The sequence below is a fragment of the Onychostruthus taczanowskii genome, unplaced genomic scaffold (genome assembly GCF_017590055.1).
Source record: "Onychostruthus taczanowskii isolate IOZ18803 unplaced genomic scaffold, ASM1759005v1 scaffold69, whole genome shotgun sequence".
NCBI lineage: Eukaryota > Metazoa > Chordata > Aves > Passeriformes > Passeridae > Onychostruthus > Onychostruthus taczanowskii.
Genome location: NW_024504676.1, coordinates 2,005,001 through 2,029,970, shown reverse-complemented (window position 1 = coordinate 2,029,970; position 24,970 = coordinate 2,005,001). Strand labels below are relative to the sequence as shown.

At 38.8% G+C, this 24,970-nt stretch overlaps 1 protein-coding gene across 3 annotated transcripts in view; it reads left to right on the top strand.

Moving 5' to 3' along the window:
- Positions 1 to 24,970, top strand: part of LDLRAD3 (low density lipoprotein receptor class A domain containing 3) — a 104,041-nt gene that overhangs the window by 72,639 nt on the left and 6,432 nt on the right. For all 3 annotated transcript variants that reach the window (XM_041421206.1, XM_041421205.1, XM_041421207.1), the window contains one exon: positions 24,436 to 24,781. In XM_041421206.1, the coding sequence (XP_041277140.1) occupies positions 24,436 to 24,781 (346 nt within the window). The remainder of the gene's footprint in view (positions 1 to 24,435; positions 24,782 to 24,970) is intronic.

Here is a 24,970-nt window from a genome sequence, read left to right as displayed (position 1 = left end):
GAGCTTTTCTGGTGTGTTACAGTCACTCTACAGGGATTATCAGCCTTTCATATAATTGTGCCATGCTGGGGTTATGCTAGTTATATTTTAGTTTCTGTTTTGCTGTTAATGGTATCATGTAAGTGCTGAGTTTGTTTTGTATTTAAAATTGTTAGAGCAAGGGGAAGATGATTTTTCTCTGGGCTGCACATAGAAAACTCTGGAATAACATGTTTGATTTTCTATCAGAATAACTTGCCATAGTCTCTGTCACTCCAGTGGGTAATGTTTTCCCTTCTGGTTTCCATTACTATAATTAAATGCATTCAGAGCATTCTGTTTCTGTCTATTAACATGTAATCATGTGATTGATTCTTGTATGCCAAGTAGTTTTTTTTCCAAAGGAAATAGTTATTTACATGAGTTTTCAGATCAGCTATGTAAATCAAGTGCTTGAGAGTGGCATTTTGATGTGCAGCTTGAACACTGCTATTTCCAACTGCTGTCCTCTGCATTTCTCCCTCATGTACCTCCACAGCTCTGCTGCTTTAGTTGTCAGTTCCCTCACTACCGTGCTTAGTCAGATGTTCAAAGCACTGGTTATTTAACTTGCCAAGAGAAGATGTTACTGTAGCCTGTGGATTTTTTTATTGATCAGGATTTAGTGGGAGGCTGACTTGCCTTATTGAACAGATCGCTTGTGTCAAGGAAAGCTGCTGACCAAGGATATTTTTAGACATTGTTAATGATCCAGAGAATGTACTGTCAAATATTTTCTTTTTCATCTGTTTTATTTCTTTGGCATCACATCAGGTTAATATTAAGCTTTTTGTGTTTGCATCCTTTTGTATTATAAATTCTTTGCCTTCTTTGTTATAACTATCTATGCAAACCTTGTGACTCTGATTGTTGCTCTGCTCTCCATTACTTTTGTTTCCTTATCCATGGGAATAATATTGCCCCTGAACTATAGTAGAATTTCTAAAAGTGGCCAGTAACTGTAAAAATGAACAAACCTAAAGCACTCATACAAACAAACACCCTATTTTTCAACCCCAAAGAATTAAAGTGTATGCCCATGGATAAGACATTGATGATCAATACTGTCTTCCTTCAAACTGCCTTGTACTAGAGGATAGGATCAGTACAAGACCATGGTTCCAGAATCGTTAATCCTGGGAATGTTTGCTATTCTGTCAGTCAGAGGTACAGATTTTGCCAATGTTTTTGTTGTTAACTGCAGCATTGAGTTTAGGTCAGCTGAAGAAAGACTGGTGGTGATGCCTATCCAGCACAATCTTTTCAGACACAGGCACTTGTTTTTAAGAAATTTCTTAACCCAGAGTAGCACTTTGCATTATGGCCCAGGTGTTTTTGATTTCAGACTGCAGACTTGTGCTGGGGATGCAGTGGCTCAGCAGAATGTCACTAATCTAGGAAAGGTATTGAAGCCCCATCTGTGAGCAGACTGCATGCCTCATTTACTGCCATCCTATGCTGAATAGATTGCACCTAAAAGCAGGAGCTGTCTTAATCTTCAGAGATGTAAAAAAGGATGTTTTAATGTAATTTCTTTATCCTGAATATTTCAGTCCATTGTGGCTTCAGAATTTATTGTTGTTTGTATTCCAGACCAATTGCAGAGTAAATGGGAACATGCCAGCTGCCTCTGCTGGTGTAGCCATGGCTGCATTGACAGACTCAGTAGCAGGGTATTGCTAATAAGATTTGTGGTCTTAATCTGCTGTTTTATTGATATTGTAATGATTCCAATGATTCCTCTGTAATAGAGCATCTTCCTAGGGAAGAAGGATTTTCTAGGTATATTTGTGGAGCCTAGCTTTTTGAATGCATCCTCCAGAGACGGAAGAGAGCTGCTGGAGGAAGTTGGACATTTAGTCACACGTCTGACAGTGCAATTCAGTGTGCTTACTTGCTGAATATGTGCATGGATTCATTATTCTTGATCCTTCTTAGTGTTGCTAAGAGAATCTGCATTGTTGACAACTGGTTTTGCAAATCAAGGAAGATGCAGCTTTTATTTTTAAAAATATTTTCTTTCTATTTCTACTCGGCTTTTAGCTAGAGGAGAAATATAGGAATGATCTGTCTAAAGGCTTCCTGACACACTGTAATCATCACCAGAGATCATAAAGATGAAACAAGGCATCCTTGACACTAGGGCCATCTAATCAAAGAATTGAGAGAATGAGTTTAGTTCCTTGATCATCTGTGATCCTACCATGTGACTTACAGCAAGTTTCTGTTGTGATAATTTTTTCCCCAGATTTTTAAGATAGCAGTAGCACTTCCTTTATCTTCAAAGGGTATAGTTAGAGATTTATGTAAACTATTTGTTGATTGCTTACTTAATCATAGAATCATTAACACCAGTTTGGGTTGGGACTTTAAAAGATCATCTAGTTCCAAGCTCTCTGCCAGGGGCAGGTACACTTTCTATTGGAAAAATATTAGAAAGGACAGGATGGTGCATCCGTGACTTCTCTGAACAACCTCTTCCAGTGCCTCGCCTCCCTCACTGTAAAGAATTTCTTCCTAATACATAATCTGAATCTGCTCTCAGTTTAGAGCCACCCCCTTTGTCCTGTCACTGCCCGTGTAAAAAGACATTAAAAAGACAGTAACTATTAGAGTCTTGTCTTTTATATCCAGCAGGACAGAAACGTACTGTCACAAGTTCACTTGAAAACATTGTTCAGGAAGAAGTTGTGAATCCATTTCTCCTTTGGACATGCCCTTGGAAAGGTTAGGAGTTAATTCATGCAGTTCTCCAGGGCACGTCCAACAAGATGTTTTGGAATAGGGTGGTCTTGACTGGATCCTGCTTTGTGTTTGCAGTTCACTTCAAATCATGTTTCTCCCAGTAAATTATTTCACTTCTAGCAATGTGGAGCTCCTATATGTGGAGTTTCCCAAAAAAGCTTTTAATACTTCATTATGCTGACTGCCAGCAGAGCTGCTATGTGACCTCTGCATGGGTGAAATGGGCATTTTTCAGTTTGTGGAAAACGCTTGTATCAATCAGCAATTTGAAGTGCAACAGGAAAAATGTAGTTCCCTTTCTGATCAATACAGTCTGATTGTAGACTTTAGTCTTTGTTTTTTTAGCATGACACTCTTATGCCTTGTTAATCCTGTTGAGCAGCAAGAAGAGTTTAATTTTGATGATCCATTTCACCTAGGAATTCCTATAAGAACACGTTAGAGTTGTATAAAAAAGGAATGTGGTAACAAGAGGATATTTGCAAAATAATCATTTACATTATGACCTCAAAATACTTACTCTGGCCTCTAAATCTCTCTATCAAATGTTTGTATCCCTTTTCATATTTTTACATTCCCATTTGAAATTAGTCCAGCAATTAAATGGAAGTATCAGAATATGATTAAGTCACTCTTCTGCTTTATCTGTGTCAGTAAATAATGATGAATCGAAACTTATAATTTATAATTAGTCTCTTACTAGTCACTTAGTTTTGGGAGGTTTTTTTTGGTTTTTTTTTTTTTTTTTGCTTACGCAGGTAATTTTTGTCTCTTGCGAAGATAAAGGGCTTGGATAGCCTTTTTGTAGTCTTGGCATATAATTTTAATGACTCTAGGCATGTTATCCCTGCTTCTGATTTTATGTAGGTTTTTGGTTTTTTTTTTATTAAGCTTGGTGTGCATTAGAGAGTCAGATTTTAGTTCTTTGAAAGACTGTCCTTGTTAATTAAATGAACTAATTATCAGGAAGAGGTTAATACCTCCTCACTAAAGTAGTGCAATTAAAAGTGTTTCCAGAGTGTGCTTCCTCAAGTGTAGTCTGAAAGGATACTTCTAAGCCATTAAAATTTAAAATCATTTACCATTCTGAAGGCAATTGTGAATTTTATCTGATTCTGTACATACTGAAAAGAATATAAAAAATAGACCCCACATCACATAAAATACTGTGTGTGTTATGCAGTGCATTGATATGAATTCTGTGTTCAATGCTGTGCATTCAGCTGCTTCTGTTCAGTTTCTGTGCATAGCTAAGTGAAACAGTCCTCACATTACCCAAATTTAAAAGATGTCATTAATTCTTTCACAAATAAATGTGGTAGAAATGCAGTGTCTACCACTTTAAATCATCAGCTCAAAGAAATGACCAGTCAAGCTGAAAATCAGTGAATGAGGTCAGTATATTGGGTGAGGCAAAAACATCATTCCCTTAAAGAGCATGAAAGCAGCAAGAAGAAGAGAGGCTGGAGCAGTTATTAACATTTATAGTAGTCAATGAGCAATAAAATATTTTTCTATTTTCCTAACAAGTATGATGCATATATCATATGCACAGCTCTGTGATACTGAGCTAAACAAAAATTAGAGCAATGCAATAATCAACTCTGAAGAGGAGATCGGATGCTGGTTGTGACAGTGGTTTTTCACTTACCTAGTTGGGTGCTGAGGGATGCCATCCTGAGCTCCTCTGGGTTGTGGTCTCAGAATTGCCCTTTTGCTTGAAAAAGAGTATATTATTACAAGTTTTGTACCAAGATAAACGTTGGGACTTGCATAAATTAGATTTAGAAATTTTTTTCACATATGTAGAGGTGTGGGGGAAGGTAAGGATAAAAAACAGTGCAAGAAAAAATTTATTTAAAATTTCATGAATACCAAATTTTGAGTAATTGTCTTTCTGAGTAAATCTGCAGTACATGTTGTTATCCACCCATGCCCTTTTAATGTGATTAAAAGAAATGTATTCCTTGTGCTTTAAGGGGAAGTGTGCTGAGGAAGGTTCCTGGTGTTACCCCTTTTGCAGTTACTCCTCTCACGGGCCAGGTGAATTTTAAATTAGTGTACAGAAGACCTGGTTGGCTGTTTTCCTTATCTTTCAGAATGAAGTATTAATAATTTAAAGATAGAAACAGCTGTTGCCCATAAATGAAGCCCAGCAATGAAGGGAAATGAAGCTGTGCAGGTTTATTTGTATGAAGACATGCCCAGCAATACACTGCTTCTGACACGGTAATTTAAACTCAGCCATTCATTTATGTACACCTCAAACTGAGTATTCAGCTGACAGCTCTGGGGTCACTTGGGCTCAGGAGGATGGGAGGAGGCTGTGTCCCTGCCATTGTTGAGGTAGATTTCTACCCAGGATACCTGTTCACATGTCCTACCTGGAAGCTGTTGGCTAGCCTGCAGTCCACAGGACTGGTCTCTCACTCAGGTGAAGGCTGTCTCACTTCAGCAGCACAGCATGTTAAAAAACTTATATTTGTGTCAGTGCGAAAAATGAAATGTCTCTGTTGTTCCAAGCCTCAGCAACTGCTTGGGAGTACCATACTAATATTGGAGCATGAAAATATTAGCAAGTACTGATCAAATTTGCTGTTAGTACTTGACAGCCAGTCTTGAAATTTTGTTGGTGATGTGGTTTTAAAAACAAAAAAAATTAAAATAATGGTCCTTGTAGATGTCCTGACAGGAATTCTGCAAAACTAGATGCTGTGGGGGAATCAATATTAAGATTTTCAAAATGTTAAGGACCTAGTCTAACATACTCCATTTTAAATGAGTAGTAAGTCATCTGGTATTGTAGCAATTAATCTGGTATAAATGAGATTAAAATCAATATCCGATTAGTGGCTAATGGGATGCCACTGATTGGTGTGGGTGTGATTTCAGGGACTGGAGAGAAATTCCTATGGCCTATTCTGCTATGCAAACTCTTCTTTGTTCTTTCCTCTGTTTTCTGCTGTGCTTTTTCTCTGTGCCTGAATTTGCAAATTCTCATAATTTATAAGTACGGTTGAAGAGCTGTCCTCAGGAGGGAGCATTTCAAAATTGCCTTGTAATCTCTGCTAGGAAAGATAAACCTGAAATCAGAACAGATGGTGAAATTTTATATTTATTAAATAGATGTTGCACGCTCAAATCTTTCTGCCTGATACTGATGCAGTTGGCTTATAGTCTTGCTGGTTTTTGTTGAGCCCCAGTTCTGTCTGATTTTCTCACACTCTTGCTTTATTGTTCTGTGTTCCTTGCATTCAGGTTGCAGTGCAGCTGGCTGACAGATGAAGGGGAATTGCATTTGTTTTTCTTTGAACAAACTGTATTAATTATAATGCCTCCCACTGGGCTTGCAGTTTGCTTTAAGTAGCACATATCATTAGCTTTTAAAAACTGACAGGATCATAAACTTCATATTATTTTATCTTAAATGGTGTATGATTTAAATGCATGGTATAACCACGAGGCAGAACAGCAAACCTGCACTCACAATTCTGGGTACTGCAGAAAAATGGGTTTTTCTTCCTGAGGGGAAAGCATTGGTATTAACTAGAAGGGGTAGAAAGTTGTTTTTGTTGTTTTTTTGGGTTTTTTTTTTTGGTTTGTTTTTTTGGTTTGTTGTTTTGTTTGGTTTTTTTTTGTTTGTTTGGTTTTTTTGGGGTTTTTTTGTGGGTTTTTTTTTGTCAGCAATGCAGGTTAGTTGTTAACTGTTTGTACAGAGCAATCAAAAGTGAACATTAATGCAGTCTTAACAGGTGTGTTCTTTTTTCATATACATGTACATATATTACTGGAGAACAGGTTCCTGGTGTGTTTTCTTCCTGCCAAAAAGCTTTTGGTAATGAACAGCAGAATTCATCCTTGGACATGCTGTGGCTTGAATAGTGGAGGACTGTATCTTCTGTTTCTTGATTTTCAGCCTAGTTCAAAATATTCTTCTAGACAGATGGAAATGCTTGCATCTTTTTCTGATATTTTAATGATCAGGAGTTTGTCAGAGTGGAGGGGTGAAAGGAAAATTCCAGGATACCTGGTTTACTACAGGGTATCAAGAAAAATAGTTAAGAGCATGTACTATGTGTTTTATAAGGGTGTCATTAGTTACAGGAGAAAGTCAGAGCCTTGGGCTATTTCCATACAATTCAGTCTGAGTTAGGGTTTATTTAAGTCTATAGGATGGATAGGAGCTTTCCTGTGCTGGAAAAGAAGGAATTTGCATAAAGTATTTAAGGTGTTTATCACACACCATATATTGCCATGCAAATCCTTACGCTTTGTGGCATGCATTCACCAAGTATAAGTAAATAGATCCAATGAAGTTGGTCTGTAGGCTTCAGATGAAAGGAAATTTTCCTTATTTAAGAAAGTGTTGGCCTTGTATGATGTAATGCAGCAGATTTTTCACTTGGTGCCTTATTTAAAAGCAGTGCAGCATAAAGGATGTACATGCAGTATAAAGCATGTACAGCTCATTAAGTCAGATGCTGTATATCCTGTTAGCAGTGGAGCAACAAGGAACTAGTAAGCAAATGAATAATTACATTAGAGTTTCAATAAAGAAACTATGCCAAAGACATAGTCAGAAAGAAAGTTTGTTGCTAATCTATCTACAATATGCTGATGTTAAGGGTGGAGACAACAGAATGAGAAGGACGTGGTTTTGAAAGATCTGTGCCACTGTACAGCAAGCAGTTAGTCCAAAGAGGGACCTAGATTAATGCAGCTGAACTGTTCTGTATCTGCTTCCATTTGGGTGGAGCAAAGCAGTTGGGCTTTGGTTTCACACGTGTACCTGACTGAGATACTCTCAGCTGGAGTTCATTTATCAAAGGCTCCCAAGGTGGAGGGCTCACATGCAGAAACAGGATTAATTTCCACCAGAAATGTAACATTTGCATTCACTTACCTCAGATATACCCAGGATAAGCTGTTTTTCCCTTTCATCCTCCATCAGGCTTAGTTAAATATTTGTTGGAGAATGGAACACCTTGGAACACCTTGCTGCCCTCATCCTAAAATGTTTATGAGCAAAACACCTTAAGAGAGAACCTTGAACTCTACGGCTTCAGGGTATATGGGTGGAAACACTATTTTTATGGCATTTTATTGCTTTGTAGGAGAGAATTGGAGAGTCCTTGGGTGAGTAAGGGAGAGAAAGAGGGAAGATGATCCAAAAGAGGTGTGGGAGGAGGCAGCTGTGTTCCATTTTCCATAAGTAGGGTTCATGTATTTATATGTTGCACTGTATAGAAAAGCGTAAGCAGTCCTTGCAGAAGAGATGAGACTTGACATCTCCTGTTTCCTGGGTGAACTCTGTCATTGTTAGGCCACAACCTAAGTGATAGGTTCAGTAACTTGGGGGAGATGAAACAATCACACAGTCCCAGTTGCCCTTATCAGATGCTACTGAAGAAGGAAAATAGAAGAATACTAACTTTGTATTGAATGTCATAATGCTGCAGTTCTGTTACAGAATTAGCATGCAATGAGGAACATGCATAATATTTGTTCTGTACAATGAGTGTCAAATTTGGAGTGTTTGTGTAAGATGCAGCATTAAAATGAGGGTGTGCAGCATAGAATGTCTTTGTTTTCTCCTTGATCTCTACAGGTCCTATTACTTCAAAACTGGTTCAATTATTTTCCTGGGTATGATCTGTTGCTACTCATCTTTAAAGCATCATGGGTTTATTCCCAAGGGCAGAAAACCTTTCCTTTACTGAAATTTGGCAAGTCACTTTCACAAGAATGCGGTTTTTTTGAGTCTGAAAACCTGATTTATTGCTTAATCCTCGCAGAGGATATAGAAAGTGTCATATGTTGTACATTCTATGGTGTTCTTGTCTAGACAGAGTATTAGAGTAGGGTTGCAAAGATACTCGGGAACATCTGCAATTTTAAATGCAAGAGGACTGTATTGCTAAGTACCTTTTCAGCTGCCAGTTGCCAGTTTTCAATGCATACTTAGGTTTTTTAATAAATACAAATGTCTGTAGTTGCTTCCTACTAAACAGCTTTGCCCTGTTTTCAGCTACTCACTGAGATCTGTCACTAAGCAGGTAATTGCTTGGGTTTTGCCCAGAACCAGAATCACTGTCTGTAATTGGACATAGAGCCTTTGAGATTCTTGGTCAAAAATCTTAGTGCAGAAGAAGGATGAAGACATACACAAATTTTCCTTCACAGAGGTCTGGAAGTCAGTGAGTGGGTTTCAGATTGCTGACAGCTATCCCAGAAGTCCCTGTAGGACATAACTCAGGAGAGAACAGAACTTCTTACCATCATTGTAGTAGGTGTGTTCTTGGTCTCTTTCAAACCCCTGGTGTGAACAAGAAGAGACTCTGCTCAAGGTGATAATCCTCACTCTCATGTCTGCTGGGAAATGTTTTGAACTGATACCATGTGGCCTGAAAGACTCCTCTTTTCCTTCCCCTTTCCTGTACCACCCATTGTCCCCTGTGAGAGAGAGCTCTGACCATTTCACTTGAAGTAACCTGGCCCTGACTCCTGGACCAAGGTGGCTGAGTGAAATGGTCGCAATGATGAGTCAGGGGAGAAACGTATCAATCAGACATGAAGATGTTTGGGGACTTCTGCATCAGGTCCACTCTTGCTGAGCTGACAGAGTTAATACTGAATAGGCTGTTTCCCTAAAACAGGTTGATTTATTTCCATCAAATATTCAGTTGCCATAGACCTCAGGTATGTTTGGATTAAACTTGTAAAACCAGTACTTCTTTGTGAGCATTGTATTACTGAGAACGATATTTAAACTGTGCCATAAGGGACAAATTCATGTCCAGCATCCTGCCAGACTGAGGATTTTCCATTATACTGAGGTCATCCTGCTAACCTTCACTCTGGCTTCAAGGGAAAATAAGCTCATTTTAAAGCACAGCAGTAATTAAATCTGCATGCCTTCTTGACTGATTTAATGTTTAATTAAAGCAGAAGTATTGTGGTGGGATAGTTGAAATAAATGACTGTCAACATTTGAAACGCTGACAGAATCTTTTTTTTTCCTTGTTCTTTTTAGATTTTAAAAATGCTTCTTAGTCTATTGTGTAGGTATGCACTGAGAAATCCTTAGAACATCTGAGCTAGCACGAAATGTTTGAACCGTGTTTTCTGAGGTTAGAATAAGAGCATAGAAGACTTCCATCAGATAAAGGTTCAGAGTACAAAAAATAATTAATTTCACACCAAATCATTCGTTGTATTTTTGTGTATACATCTGTGTAACACTTGCTAGCCATTAGCACAATGAAGTTTCTTTGGTTAAGAAAATGTGAGACTGGTTTACAAAGAGCTTTGCAATTTTATGTGGGTAAAAGTATTGAACTATAGTCAGGCTATGAAAATACACAAGTGAATTTGTGTTTTGCTTCAACTTTTAAACTGGATATAGTAAACAAGTAGGGATTTTTTCCTCATGGAATTGCAAATTATCTGTAAAACAGAAATCATTGCTTTCTGACACTGTACCAGTGTAGTTTGTTCAGAACATCCTAGCTAATAATACACATGTGGCTCACAGGTTCACAGCTACTCGCAGGCAGCTCTTAGTCTACTGAGACAGAATAAATACTGTATTCATTTACTGGTAAGGGATCACTAGTCATAGGTCTTTGACAATTGCTGAAAGAGCTTTCTTGGCATTCTTGGGCTCTTGAATTTCAATACTTTTTCTTATTAATTACCTTTTTAATTACTCGCCAACCACCCTGATTTTTGTTGCAACATTATACTGAACTAATCTACAGAAATTGAAAACAAAAGATTGTAAGAAAAAAATTACCCATTGAGTAATTGGCTTATGGAGACTTATAGTGAAGGAGTAAGGAACAAGTGCTCTCCTAGAAAAGTTCTCTTGTGATTTTGAAAGTCTTCTATTTGATTAGAAATTTGCAAGATTTCTTGACAGATGGAAAAAAATAAACACAGCAAGACTGAAGCTTTGAAGTTAAAATTGAAAAGGTGTTTGAATTACGGACTTGGTTTTGTTTAGAACAATAATTGAATTATTTGAATGGGCAAAACCCCCTTATATTGCCACTGTTATAAGATCCTAAGGACATAGGTTTAAATGAAAGTAATAATGAAATTATAAAAATAGTGGATTGAGTTACATGGGCCTATATGGTGTGGGCCCCTGAAATGTCCTGTGATTTGCTAAGATGTGTCGCTGGTCCTCTTGGAGTGCCAGTTGTGTTTTGGAAATTGCTGGGATCCCCATCCAGGAGTTCTGCATCTTCTGTCTGTTGTCACAGCATGGCATTTAGATACTTCTTTAGTTGACGGGAAGATTTTGTATTGTACAGTATCCTTTGTTAGAGGCACTCCCAAATCAATAAATTACAATTGATTGCAGAGACTACCCTAGAAAATGAGGACACCATGTACTTCCTGGGCTAAGTCAAAATTTTTCAGGCAGTTATTTTTCTAGACCAAGTGAAATTTTGGCTCTTTCCCTACTTCTTAAAGGAGGAAATGTTTGTTATTTTTCAAAATCAGTTGTAGGACTGGACATCATTAGTCACCCTTGAAATATTAGGCACAATGCTTAAACCACAGTCAAATAAAATTCCAGGTTTGAGCTTGATCTAAGCTAACTGTGGCTGGTAGCAGTCTCTGTCTCAAGGGATGACATGCTAATGCACTGCAGGAGAGGTCAAGTGGACAGGCTGAATATTCTATGGAAAATGTAGCACTACCAAGCATATGGTACATGTGCATTAGAGCAACGCTCTCTTATTTTAAATGATAACATTTACACTATTCCCCTACGCTGTATTGCTAAAAGCCATTAAAATAACATTTTGGTTATGGCACCATCTGAGGTAAAAGCACCGTGCTTTCAAGAATGACTGGTTTGAAAAATTTTAATTTTCAATTAAGCTTGAAAGGACAAAGTGCAAAATTAACTAACTTGCAATTAATTTCAGTAGTAATTATGTAAAAAATTCCAGGCATACAGAAGATGAGAAGCATGGCATAATTAGTTGTGGAGGTTTTTACTGCTGTAATTACAGTGATAAATATGTATGAGACTGTTTGGGGAAGGGAAGCACAGCAAGCAATTGTATTTAATTAAACTTTTAGCTGGCTTAGTTATGGAGACTGCTCTTTGTTTTAATCCCTTCAAAACTGCAGTGACACTCCCAAGGCAGGGTAGTTACACCCCAGTGTGTGAAAATTGCATTTTAGGATTTATTTTTCTTAGGTAGAGGTCTCCCAGGTCATCTGTCACTTTATGAATCACAGGTAACCACTATGTTCCAGTTTTACAGCTCTTGAAACATCTGTGAAAAGCCCAATGAAAGCAAATTGCACAATTTGTTGTTTGTGTGTTTAAAATGTTCAAAGAGAAGGATGTAGAATTGCACAGGTGAGCATGATGCAGAGTAACCATCAAGCACAAGGTAAGAGTGACGGCTAAACAGTTCTGTTAGGATCAGTCAGGCCTTCAGCATCCAGAGGTCTTTGTTTATGGGGTGCTTATCTACAGGAACAAATTCAGCTGAAAAATTAAAGCTATTTTTAAAGGGAGCAAAGAGTCATGCAGACCAGTGTGTGTCTTTTATTCAGTATTTTTAAAATACTTGGTATATTCCACTTAGACTAGAATCCAGTGTGATTTAGTACTTTTTTTTTCCTTTTAATTTTCTTTCCTAATTTGTGTTTAGACAAGTTTTTAAGCTGAGACATAGGCATACTAAATCAGCCTCCATCTTTATCGTGTGAACACTGTATGTAGACAGCTTGTTAAAATACCACAGAGTGCTGGGGAGGACAGGACTGGGTTGCTCAAGGATAATTAAGTGCACCTTAAGAGTAAAGCAATAAAGCTGCCTCCTCTTTGATAGTAAAGAAAAAGTAAATAATTCATTAAAGTCTCTGTGTGTGTGGAGAGCAGGGTATGGCTGATGGAAGCTGAGAACTACCAATTTCTGATCCTGACTGACAATCTTTAGCTCTGCAACTTGAAGTGAATTGTTTTATTAATTTAAGTCTTGCTTTTTAGGTGAGGAATAGGTTTACCTATCTTGTTGGATTACTGTAACATTTATGTGATTTGTCTTAAAATACTTAAAGTACTAAAAAAATACTGCAGTTGGCTGTTTGCATCTGTACTATAAGGGAGTAGAAGTAAATGATTTTGTTTCTTCTTCTTTCAAATTAGATAAACTCTTAACCTTTTTGAAGAATGATTGTTTAAATTGCAGCAGATGCTCGTGTGTGTGTGTCAATGGAAACATGTCTCAGCTATTACAAATTAGACTCCCTAGAAGCTTTTACCCAGCCCACACAGTCCCCCATCTTTTGTTTAAATTTAGTCATGAAGCATCATTTTACCTATTTTCTCTTCTTCCTGAGAAGTGTTTCATTAAATTTGTCTCACATCTTTTCCCTTTTACCCTTGTTCATCTTTAGTTCTGATCTGTCCAATAATCTAAGAATTAGTCACTGAGCTTATTTTTTATAACCAGTGGCTATTTTAAATACTTCAGTCATATCTCCTCTTAATAATATTTTCTCAATACTAAATAAAGCATGCTTTTTTCTCTCTTGATATTTAAGCCCTGTTTCCCCCATTCATCATCTTTGTTTCTCATGCTGTACTCCATCAACCTAATTCTGTCTTCAAGTAAGCTGGCCAAAATAGGCTGCCAGTGTTCAAACGTGGTTTCATTGGGGTTTTGCAGAATCACGCCATAATACATTTAATATCCTTTCCTTGTGATAAGCCAGTTTTCTATTAACCTTCTTTACCACTGCTATGCATTAGCTGAAGTTTCTGTCAATAAAGGTTCATTCTCATGTGACACATTAGCTAATTCAGTGCCTTTTAAACTATGCTAAGCTGTACTAATCATTATTATTTGCCTCCAGTCTTTTCACGCAGAACGGGAACTATAAGTATGCCACCAAAAATCTCTTCATTTGCCCTTGCATACAGTAATTATCTTGACATAGTGATTAATAATTGTGATTCTTGCCTCTTAATACAAATTTTAAAATATATTTTTCTTTCTTGCATTGTACACATGCTTTTCATATCAAGAATTGCACAATTCAATATGACTAGTTTAGTCAGTCAGCCAGGGTCAAAGGGAAAATAAATGTTTTCACAATCTCTCTGGAAACAAAAAGCAAGACTACATCTTCAGCAAGAATAAAATCTGGCACTCTCACATTCATTAGGCTGCATTTGTCAGTGCTGAATAAACAGCCTTTCATCAAGTGCAGCAATTTTCTCCGTTCTGTAATTAAAGATATTTTTTGCTTAATTTATTTATATGAAAACTTGCTGAAGTGAGACCAAAATTTTTATAATGCATATTTAAAAAAAAAGGTTCTGGATAAAGTCCCAGGTACTATAATATCTTGATTTACTGTCTGAAATGTTGCATTAAGTCCATTCACAGGGTAAAGGTATCCAAGTGTCCTCTGCACTCTAAAGGAGGAGATGAGCTCCTCCTTCTGTTCTGAATGCATGGTTAGCTTCTAAGGCTTATAGAATTTATTGCTTTGTCAATGAAGTATGAGCTCCTACTGAACTTGGGAGAATAATGGGATCATGTAACAAGTGATATAAAATTCTTTACAAGAGGACCTCCATCCTCATTGTTAGAAGGTGCTTTTCATCTTTTTTTTGTTTATCTGAAGACAGGTTAGGTGAAACAATCACACGTTTGTCAGCTCACCAGGAGAAATAACCCAAATGTAGGTTTTATGAGGTGTTTTGGGTTATTTGATTGGCAGGGCTGAAAGTGTTATTTCTGACTGCAGGCCAGTGTATACATTCAGGACTGTCAGATTTCTCGGGGTATTCCCAAAGCACAGCTAGACCATTGCTAGCTCGAGGGGATCTGTTCCAATGCTGCATTCTCCTTGCCACTTTGCAAGTTGCACCTCACACCAGAGCTACACATGTAGGTAGTAAGTTACTGTGGTGCTTTACCTTTGGAGGTCAGTGGTTCAGATTCAATCTGGATTGCCCATACTTAAAATCTGTAGGATTTTTTTATATACATCAGGAAAACTTTGAGAAACTCTCCTGAGACATACAGGAATGATTATCCGTATGGTAAAACCATCACAGTGGTCAGTGTAACTGGAAATCTAAAGGCATGCAGGTACGTGGTGCTAGTAGTGTTTATTCACTGACTGAGGTGACAGCTCTAATCAGTTAGATGTGTGAAATAAAGCTGGGATTTCTCACCTGAGTAATCTGGGACACTTCCCTGCAGTGTTTGAAATCCCTGCACTTATATTGTTAGAGTAGGCATAGTTTTACTTCTCATTAATTTCAAACTTCTGTATTTAAACATATTAAAAGCTTTGCTGCAATGTTCTTTTCAGCCCAAACAATCCCTTCTTGGTAGTTAGTGTCTGTGAGGGCATCTGATAGTTGGTGTTCTCCATCAAGCTCTGGTTCACCTTTGCTGCTTTTTTTTTTTTTTTTTTTTTTTTTTTTTTTTTTTTTTTTTTTTTTTTTTAAGTGTGATGTCCTAAGCTGGATATATACTCAAGCACACACCTTGCTAGAGCTAGATTCTTTTGGTGTTGTATTTTTCACTGCCACTGAATGTACTGTTCCCTGCTGATACCTGACTACATGTGATCTGACCATTTCTGCTATTTTTAAATAATTTTTTATTTTGATCTCATCTGGCAGGGTTGATTCAGCAAGCTGAATAAGCAGTCTCTGTCATTCAGGTAATTAATGAATAGTTTCAGGTTCAGAGCAGAGCCTTTTGGGCCCCCTCAAAAGCTTTCAATTTTCTAATGAGCCACAGCAGCCACAGCCTTTGAATGTTTCCCTACCACTCCCTATTTTCAGTGTCATCTTTTCTGATCAAGTGAGATTTTTATCAGAGAGTAAAAATCACATGTTTATCTTCTTCATGGTGTTAATACCTTCCAGATGCTTGTTAGTGTCCCATTTGTGTACACTAGCTTTCAAATGCAGCTTTTTTCTTTTTCTTCTTTGCCTCATTTGCTTCTCTGTTCTTTCTTCCTCTCTCTTTCTTTGGCATTTGACAGTCTGGGTCTTGTGATCAGAAAGGCCAAAAAGGGCTGTGCAATAGCGACTTTCCCAGCCAGTTTTGCTCTTTTTTTTTTTTTTTTCCCCTGTTGTACGTATGTACATATAATATTTACAGAAATATTTACAATTTGATTTGCAGCCAGGTAGTTTTTGTTAAGACCTTCCTGGAGGTGGAACCTGAACACAGTGAAGCTACTGAGGCCACTGTTTGGCAAGTTTCTTGAGTCTAAAAAGCTTGTGGCTCAAAGGAAACATTAGTTTCTATGTCATACAGTTGTAATGCAAAGTCAGGATAACTTTAAGAGGCAAAGCATCTCATAATGTAACTTCACACAGGGGTGTTGTTTGTTGGAACCGAGCACTTGAGCTTATCTGGGTTTGGACTGAGTGTCTACCCACATTGCTCAGTTGTTGTAGTCTTGCTTTCCTCTCCAGTCTCCTTTTGATTCCTAGAGCCAGAGGGTGGCCTGCAGGCTCTTGCTGGAGTGGATTTGCTGCTGGCTTCTTCTGTGTCATCCTAGAGGCAGTCATTGAAGGGGCATTGAGTAGGTATGAATGAATGGCTGATGGAAAGGGATTAGGTGACCTGGAAAGCATTTTCTGTCTCTGCAGATTTGTTTCGTTTTTAACTTGGGATCACAACCTGCTCATGGTTTCTAGATTGTTAGTAGCTTTTTGAGCAAGTGAAACTATGTGTACTGTGTATCTGGCAACATCTCTTCTTCACAATTCTAGAAAATATGTAGGATTGACAATATTAATATGTAAAGCAGGACCTGGATGCTGTACTAACACTTTTTCAAAAATCAGTCATTAAAACAGAGTTCTTGAACGATTAGACTAAATTTATAAACTGATTATGAACTTAACTTACTCTACAACAGATTTAAATTACATTTAAGCAGTATTTCTTGCCATGTATACCTGACTGCAGGCTACATAAATCCTGCACCGCATTTCTTCAAGCCTTATTATCCTTCTTATGCTCCAGCTGCTCATAGCACTAATCAGCACCCAGGAAAAAGTTGATGTGCACATTCTAGCTGAGCGCTGTGTGTCTCTTTTTGCCAGCCTCCCAAATAAACACTATAAAAATGCAATTCAGCTGTCCTGCACAGCATCCCACATTCAGCTTCTTCCAGACATTCTGTTGGAATAACATGCATTTTTTTTCAGGCATATAGATCACTCAAGATAAGTCAGTAACAGTTCTACAATGGGTGTAATTTCTTTTCACAGTTGATAGATGATAAAAACACAATCATTTCATCCACAAATTTTAATTTTAATTAGTTTACTTTTTGTTTTTATTTGTTGAGTTTTTCTGCCTCCTAGATATTCACACGATTCCAAGGAATATTAGTGAAGTATGTAAGGGAAACATGGATTCTAAACACTTAGGAAAGGCAAAGCCACCCATGGCTTTTGCCAAACCTGTTTTCCGTCATACTTTTGGCTTAGAATTGTACTGATGACCTTTCAAAATTAATCAAGGTAGGGCATGCCTTTGCACTGGCAGGGAGTTGATACAATGTCCAGGCTCTTACCTGGCTCAGAGCTCCAATGAACCTGTGCAGAAGATAGGACAGTGCACTTGCACATACATTTGCCAGTGATGCCAAGGTTTTTTGGTAGAAAATAGTATGCTTTAGTTAAAGAAATGAAGATGAAGCTGATGTTACAGAATCAAAGAATCACTAGGGTTGGAAGGGACCTCTTGAATGTCTCCAGAGAGGGAGATTCCATTATTTCCTTAGCCTGTTCCAATGCTCTGTCACCCTCAATGTAAAGGAGTTCTTTCTTATGATGAGGTGGAACTTCTTGTATTTTAGTGTATGTCCATTATTCCTTAAATATTGGAGACTGAGTGTGTTCAGGTCTTGCTGGTTGAATTTCACAGTTTTGTTAACTTCTCCATTAAAACATTGTTGTTTTAACTTTCAAGACTGCCCTATACTACTCACTAATGGTATGCAAGAGGTTACACAGCAACCAAAGACCCCAGAGAGTTCAGTGCACTTATTAAGCAGTTGGGGAATACTGTGTGAGACTGGAACAAGGTGGGACTGGATCAGTGGCTATTATCTCCAACTTAGGCACCTTGCTTGAAACGGCACTAGTGCGTGGGAGGTGTGTAGTTGTCATGTGTCTCAGCAAGAGCACCAGAGCATGTTTATGCTATGATGATACTACTGTTTTTCTTTCTTTGAAGCAGATTGTTGATTTATTTTATAAACTCGGTCTACCAAAGACCCTTGGGTGGGTGCAGTTGGAGATTTTCCTTTGGCAGAGCCAGTTTAATTTAGTGCTTGGAGGGGCCAATAGTAGCACAAGCCCCATAAGCTTTCCGTGCCCCAGACTCTTCCTGAGTGGCATCTTCCTGTCGTAAAATGTTACAAGAACTCTATAGTAACTAATTTCATGGTAGCCTCCTTGATGGTGACCCTACATTTACAAACCAGAAGGAGGAGACTAACAGGGCAAAATTCTTCCTTTTTATGCTTTACCCCTGCTTTTGGGCATGGTTTTGTAGTGGCTATGATTTAATCCAAGTACACCACTATCCTATCATGTGTCCAGGAACTGCTGCATAGATCAGTGCTGGAGTAATCCTAAATTACTTTTGAGTAACACTTTAATTTCCTCCTTGGGCTCCCTCCAGCTGCCAAGTCTGGACCTTTTGTTTCTCTGCTTTATGGCAGGTTTTGGCTTTGCAGGTTTTTACATTGCTGCCAAATTAATTTTAGAACTTTGGTTGCTATGACTACTGCTAAGTATTTCTTAGTTTTCCACTTATTTGCTCAGTTTGCTGCTTTTCTTTTCTTTGTGTGTGTGTGAAGTACATGGAGTAATTATCCTGCCCTGCAGAAGATAAAAAAGGATGGCATGTGAGAGGTGAGGCTCTTGATCTTCAGGCTGACTCAGCTGCTCATTTAGAGCAGCTGCAAAGACTTGAAAGCACAGCTCTTGTAGAGCGTGGTCAGGATGAGGATTTAAGTCTGGGGAGGAAGGCACTGGTAATGCACCCATTCTGGTGCACTGAATGAGACATGCTGGCACTGCTTCTAATTCTGCTGACTGCTACTGTCCTTAGGTTTATCTCTGTCTTGCTAGCTACTTTTATAGCTATATATAGTTCCAAGTCTTACACTTAGCTTTACATTCTTGGGAGCAATAACCATTGTTTTGCTCAGAGCCTCTAAAGTGCATTATACAGAGAAATTCTGTTTCATTGCTCTGAGCTCAAGTTGTTACACTAATACCAATAGTGATGTAAATATATATGTAAATATGTATATGTATAGCTAACAAGCTCTTCATATCAAGAGGTCCTACTTATGAGGTGTTTGTGCAGGCAAGGCCATAACTGTCATTCCAGTCATCTGAAAGAATAGGTAAGACAGCATTTAGTGGTGTTTAAGACTTCTGATTGATGTTGGAAACACTTAGACTTCTCAGGAAAATGTAGTTCTTGTCAGTGTGAAAGAGCTTTGGAGAATGTCCTGTGAATGTGGGAACATCACTATCTAGTTTTCAGGTGGGGCTAGCCGCACAGGGAGCTAGGCAGAGGTGGAGAAAACTACCTGACTGGCAACTTCAAGAGCTGGGAATAAATCTACCCTTTGCTCCAGCTTCTTGGATCAGGGGCTGTTCTGTTTGCTGTGCTTCTGGTCTGTGGGCACTAGGGACACTTGTGATTAGCAGGGAGTTAAACACAGGTTAACCTTGGTGCCATCTGAAGTCATGGCATCTGTGCAGATGCCTGTTGTCTGTCTTTGTCTGTGAAGCCATCATTGTTATAGACATACCTGGAAGGAGCTTCATCCTGGTGCCTTCCCCAAAATCTTACCCATTTACCAAGTACCTGTTAAGCAAAAATGTAATCATATTGTATTCCTCTGGCCAATTCCCATAGATAAGACCTGTTTAGTATGTGTAACGACTGTTTAGTATGTGTAACACTTTCATTAGTGAATCTCTATTCTGTGCCTGAAACAGAGAAAGCCATAGCAGGGCAAAAACACACTTTGAATGCAGTTGAAAACAAATCTTTGTCTCTGGTGTCTATGGGAACTGTGAAGCTGTTCGGGAGGGGAACAGTGGTAACCTAGCAGAAGGCTTTGTGAGGTCAAGGTGCTGTGTTCTCTGAGAGAGATCTTGTTTGTAACACTGAGAAGGGCAATAGTGAAAAAGATAAGTCAGTTAGAAAAACATCACTAGAATAAAGAACATTCTGAGAGTTCAGTGCACAAAATCTATGAAAGACTTGTTTTAGTGGCACATAAAATCATCAAGAATGAAAAATATAATAAGAGTTTTGAGAGACTTAGCTGGATGCCCTAAGAGCTCCAAACACAGAAAGTAAATAATGTGCAGAGGCTCTGCCTGTCTGCATTTGATTTTTGTTGTCTTTAACCTTCCAAGCTGCAGCTCTGCACTTTAACCAGTTGGAATTTAAATGTGTTGTTACAGTAGCATCTTTGTTGGAGATGGACCGTGACTCGTGCTCATTAAGGCTACAGATGTCTGCTCAGATTATGTATTTCAAAAGCTTTTTCTCCAATGAACTGTGAAAAGCCAGGCTTGAGCAGAGGATTGTGAAAGATAAAATAATAGCCTCTCATCCCTATGTCTGGCAGACTTAATGCAGTTACTCTCAGATCTTTTTTTTTTAACTTTGAGACAGCAAATTTGTTCACAGTCAATAAAATAGACCTCTACGCACAACCTGCTATGTTTCCTTTATCAGTATTTTCTTAAATTATTTGCAAGGCTTTTTACACTCCAAAAATCTCTGATCTGTGAATTCGGCATTTCCCAGATACTGGGGTTTAAGAGGCATAAGTGGCATTGATAAACTGTTTATATGTGGCATGATAGAAAATGGATCTTCTTAAGGGGGAAAAAAAAAGGTACAAAATAGTAAATACTCCATGAATTTAAATGAAATTTGTTTGCCCACTCACTCTTTTTCATATATTTGCACTTAGTAGCAGAGCAGACAGAACTTTTTAAACCTACCTGGATAATGCCTGTTTCTCCTGGGAGACGATAACTGAATTACCAAGAAATTCAGTTGAATGACTTCTGCGATGTGTAAACATTTGCTGAAAGTTATTAGAGCAGAGCTAAAGAGTCATGGATTTTGTTTCCTTAAGTAGTCGTGCATGTCCAACAGACAGTTTTCAGGTGTTTTCTATATCTCACTTTCTCCCTTTTACATTGAGTGCAAAATAGATAAGGGTTCATCAGGCAGTCTCAGCTCAGTACCCCTCGTTCCCTTCCAAACCTCTGAATATTCACCAGGCTCTACAAAAAAAACCAGAATGTTATCAAGGAATTCTAAAAAGTTACTTATTTCAACGTGATCAGGTATATAGGAAGACAAAGCAAAAACTTGATGTAAGAGTCTCCTGTATGCAAAACTGTCTCATAGTTCTCTACTATCCTTTGTTTTAGCTGTGCCATAGAGCAATTTTCTTGTCAAAGCATTACTTTGGAAGACCATTAAGGGCAGTTCACCTCTCTGGGACTGCAAGCCAAGCAGTGTTGATAGGCTCAGATAATGTTACTTTCATTTTTGCAGGCTTGGATTTATTTGCCTTGTTAGAAAAGAGAGATTAGGTACAGGTTGATCTTTTGTGGAATAAATTATATCACAGCCAAAGTGAGATGCCCTTGGACTACACTTGTGAACGTGGATTGCTAAGAGATCTCAAGATTGTCGTCTTGGCCCAGGAAACCCACTGATAAGGCAAGAATAATGTTGTTTTTATGGTGAATGAAGACTTAGTTTCAGTGGTAGCTGGAGCTTCCTAGTTAGAACTCCATCTCAGGTACAGTCTGTTCCTGGACAGGTGTAAAGACTATGCATGTTTAGGGAGCTGGATTCTTTGTATAGGGAGGGTGTCTCTATGCAAATCCTCAACTCTGCCTGGGGTGCAAGAAAGAGCACCTGACAAATGAATCAGATTCTTTCCTCTTCACAGGATATATCTGTACTCCTCTGTGCTGCTTCGTGTTGGAGACACACGGGCTAGAATTAGCTGAACTGATGGAGATGCTAATTCCAATTCTAAATTCAATATTGCTGTGTTGGCTGGTTCAAAGGTTGCACCAGACAACACTGTTCAAAACAGCACCCTAATAGCTCTGCTTCTGGTTCAGAGACCTCTATGCAGGTCTGTAGGCATGCCCTTAGATTGCTCTGGGTTTCAGAAAGACAGTGAACTAAATGGGAATATGAGAAACAGATCTAAACACCCAGAAAGGAATAGAGTAAATAAATGATGTTTCATTAGCCACATTAATCCCAAATCTCCAAAATAGCATGTTAATGGCAAAGTTGTCCCAAATCTCTGCAAAATATGTCTATGGGTGTTGTATGAAAAGGATTGTAAAACCAGATAAGAGATGTTTTGTTTCATACTGTTCAGAAGCTGGTCATCAGATCCCATCTGACTTTTGACAAAGCAGTTTTTCTTCAGTAGTCTAGTTAACTTGTTTGGATTTATAGGACTGGTTCTTGTAGGACCTAGAAGATGTTATCCTTAACAGGTGGATAACTTTAAAAGATTTGGAAAAAAAGTGATGGATAATGAATTTCTCATTTTTCTCCCATTTTAGTAAGATGGAGATTATACAGAGAAGAGACTGTGCTGCTGCAGAATGATCCCATGGTAACTAATTAGGTCTCATCAGGTCTGCAAAGGCATCCTGTTTTCAGCATTATGCCAATAAGGCAAGCCAAGTTGAATGAAAGTCTTGTGGTATTTTACTGGGATGCCATAATAGATTTGTACTTGTACTTCCTTGTACTTGCTGCAGGTAGTAGTAGTATTCATGCACGGGTCAGTCCTTGCAAATAAACTTCTTGATGCTTGCATAAAAATGATCTGCTTGTCATTATATTCCCTGCACTGGCCCTTGTCTGTGATGCGTGACATGAATTAATTTCTTAGCTGTTGAATTTAGGGAGTTTATTAAAGGAGCCAGAGTAATATGTGATGAGCTGTACTTAAAATTACTAATGCATGTCAATTCCTTTCCTTCCTTCTGTTCTCATTTACATTCCTCATGCAGACTTGGTTCACTTTGCTGAGTGAGTGAGAGACCAAATGTTGACTGGAAACAGTGATTTCTGCTTTCTCTAGCGCAGTTGCACAGGGAAATAAAGTTAGCAAAGATCCTCCCTGAGGTGTTACACCAAGTATCAGAGAAAGTCTGGCTTGCAGCTGGCCTGCAAAGCTCTGGGCTGCAGTTGAAGTGACATTATCAGCGGAGCAGCTCTATCTGAGTTGGAGTTTTCATAGTTGGTAGCAGGACCAATAATCACAGAGTGGCTTGGGTGGAATGAACCATAAAGACTATCTCGTTCCAACCCCCCTGCTGTGAGCAGGGAAACCTTTCACTAGACTAGGTTGCTCAAAGCCCCATCCAGCCTGATCTTGGAACACTTCAAGGATGGGGCATGCACAGCTTCTCTGAGCAACCTGTTCAATCCCTCACTGCTCTCATAATGAAAAAAATCATGTTTTGTTTTTTTTTTTTTTTCTGATACAGTCTCTTTTTCCCAACTCATCTCTTCTTATGTAAGTACATATGCTTTAAAATGGAGATGTTTAAAGGATTAGCCTTTTTATCTTATATTATCTTACTGACAAATGCAGAAGCTATTTTTAGTGATGCTGGGAATTGTGGTTTGGTGTTTAACCATGGAAGTGAACTATCAAAATCAAATATTGAGAGAGATACCTAAAGCATCTTGGATGAAAACAATGGGTGCTTGAGTAAAGATCTTCCATTCTGCTGGGCACAGTCAGTGTATATTTCATTATCTCTGTTAGTGGCTCTGTTGCAATTCTGAATGACTGAAAAGCAGTTTTGCTGGATAAAGAAAAGAAAGGAAAATCATATGCCAAGACTTACTGTGCCAGCCTTCTGCAGTAGGAAATTAAGAATTTGGATGAATCATGCTCCTGTAATTGTGTGGATTTGAGGTTCTGTTTGTTTGGTTTGGTTTGGTTTTTACTCAGCCTCATATTTTTCTTGAGGTAGATAAATGTCAAAATAGCCTGTTTGAGGCTATAAGGAATTACAGGCTGCACAGAAAGAGAAATTCCTGCCCAAAAATATATTGCTCAATGGCTGCAAGACCTTGTGGATGTGGGGCTTAAATGGTGTAAAGTTAAAAAAAAAAAAAATAAGGTGTTGCGCCTTCTACATCTCTGATTTTAGTAAGCTTTGCCATGTACAGCTGAGGTGTGGTTATGGCTTAGAACTGGGTGTCTCACCTCTGGAAACCAAAGCTGACTGTTGGGTAGGGGAGATACTCCCATTATAATGTTCATGCTTCCTACTACAGTGTGTATTTTCCTCTTTCTCAGCTTGTCTTTCCCTAGTGGTTTACGTGCTGGCACTGCTGTGGGTAAGGATGGACTCAGGGATGCTCTGCCATCTCCACTTTGCATGCGTGTGCTTTTAATGAGCTCATTTTTCACAATCTGAAGGGAAAAGGAAAACTTTCTTTGTCACACAGTGTGTTAGCAAAAAACAGCATAGGTCAAAAGCAGTTTTATATTGAAACCAATCTCAGGCTTCCTTTTCCTTTTGTCTTGCAGAGGCAGGGAGCGGCCAAGATTACGTGACCTCTGAAAATCAGCTGCTTTACTACCCGAGTATTACCTACGCCATCATTGGCAGCTCTGTCATTTTTGTCCTCGTGGTGGCCTTCCTCGCCTTGGTGCTACACCACCAGCGCAAGCGCAACAATCTGATGACGCTGCCGGTGCATCGCCTGCAGCACCCCGTGCTGCTGTCCCGCCTGGTGGTCCTTGACCACCCACACCACTGCAGCGTCACCTACAACGTCAACAACGGCATCCAGTACATGGCCGGCCAGCCCTACCACAGGCCAGTGGAGCTGGACTCCCCACCATCCTATTCAGAGGCAGTGCTCGACCAAAGGTACGTACAGGAGCTGATTCAGGCCTCCCCAAAGCATCCCACTGCTAGTTGCAGCTCTGGTAATCTGTGCTGCTGCTCCCCACTTACTGCTGCTTTTGACAGAAATCCAGTGCTGCGCTTCTGTTGCCTGCACAGGATGAAATTTCAGTAAATTTGAGCTTGTTCTTGTGGTGGTGTTCGAGGGTGCCG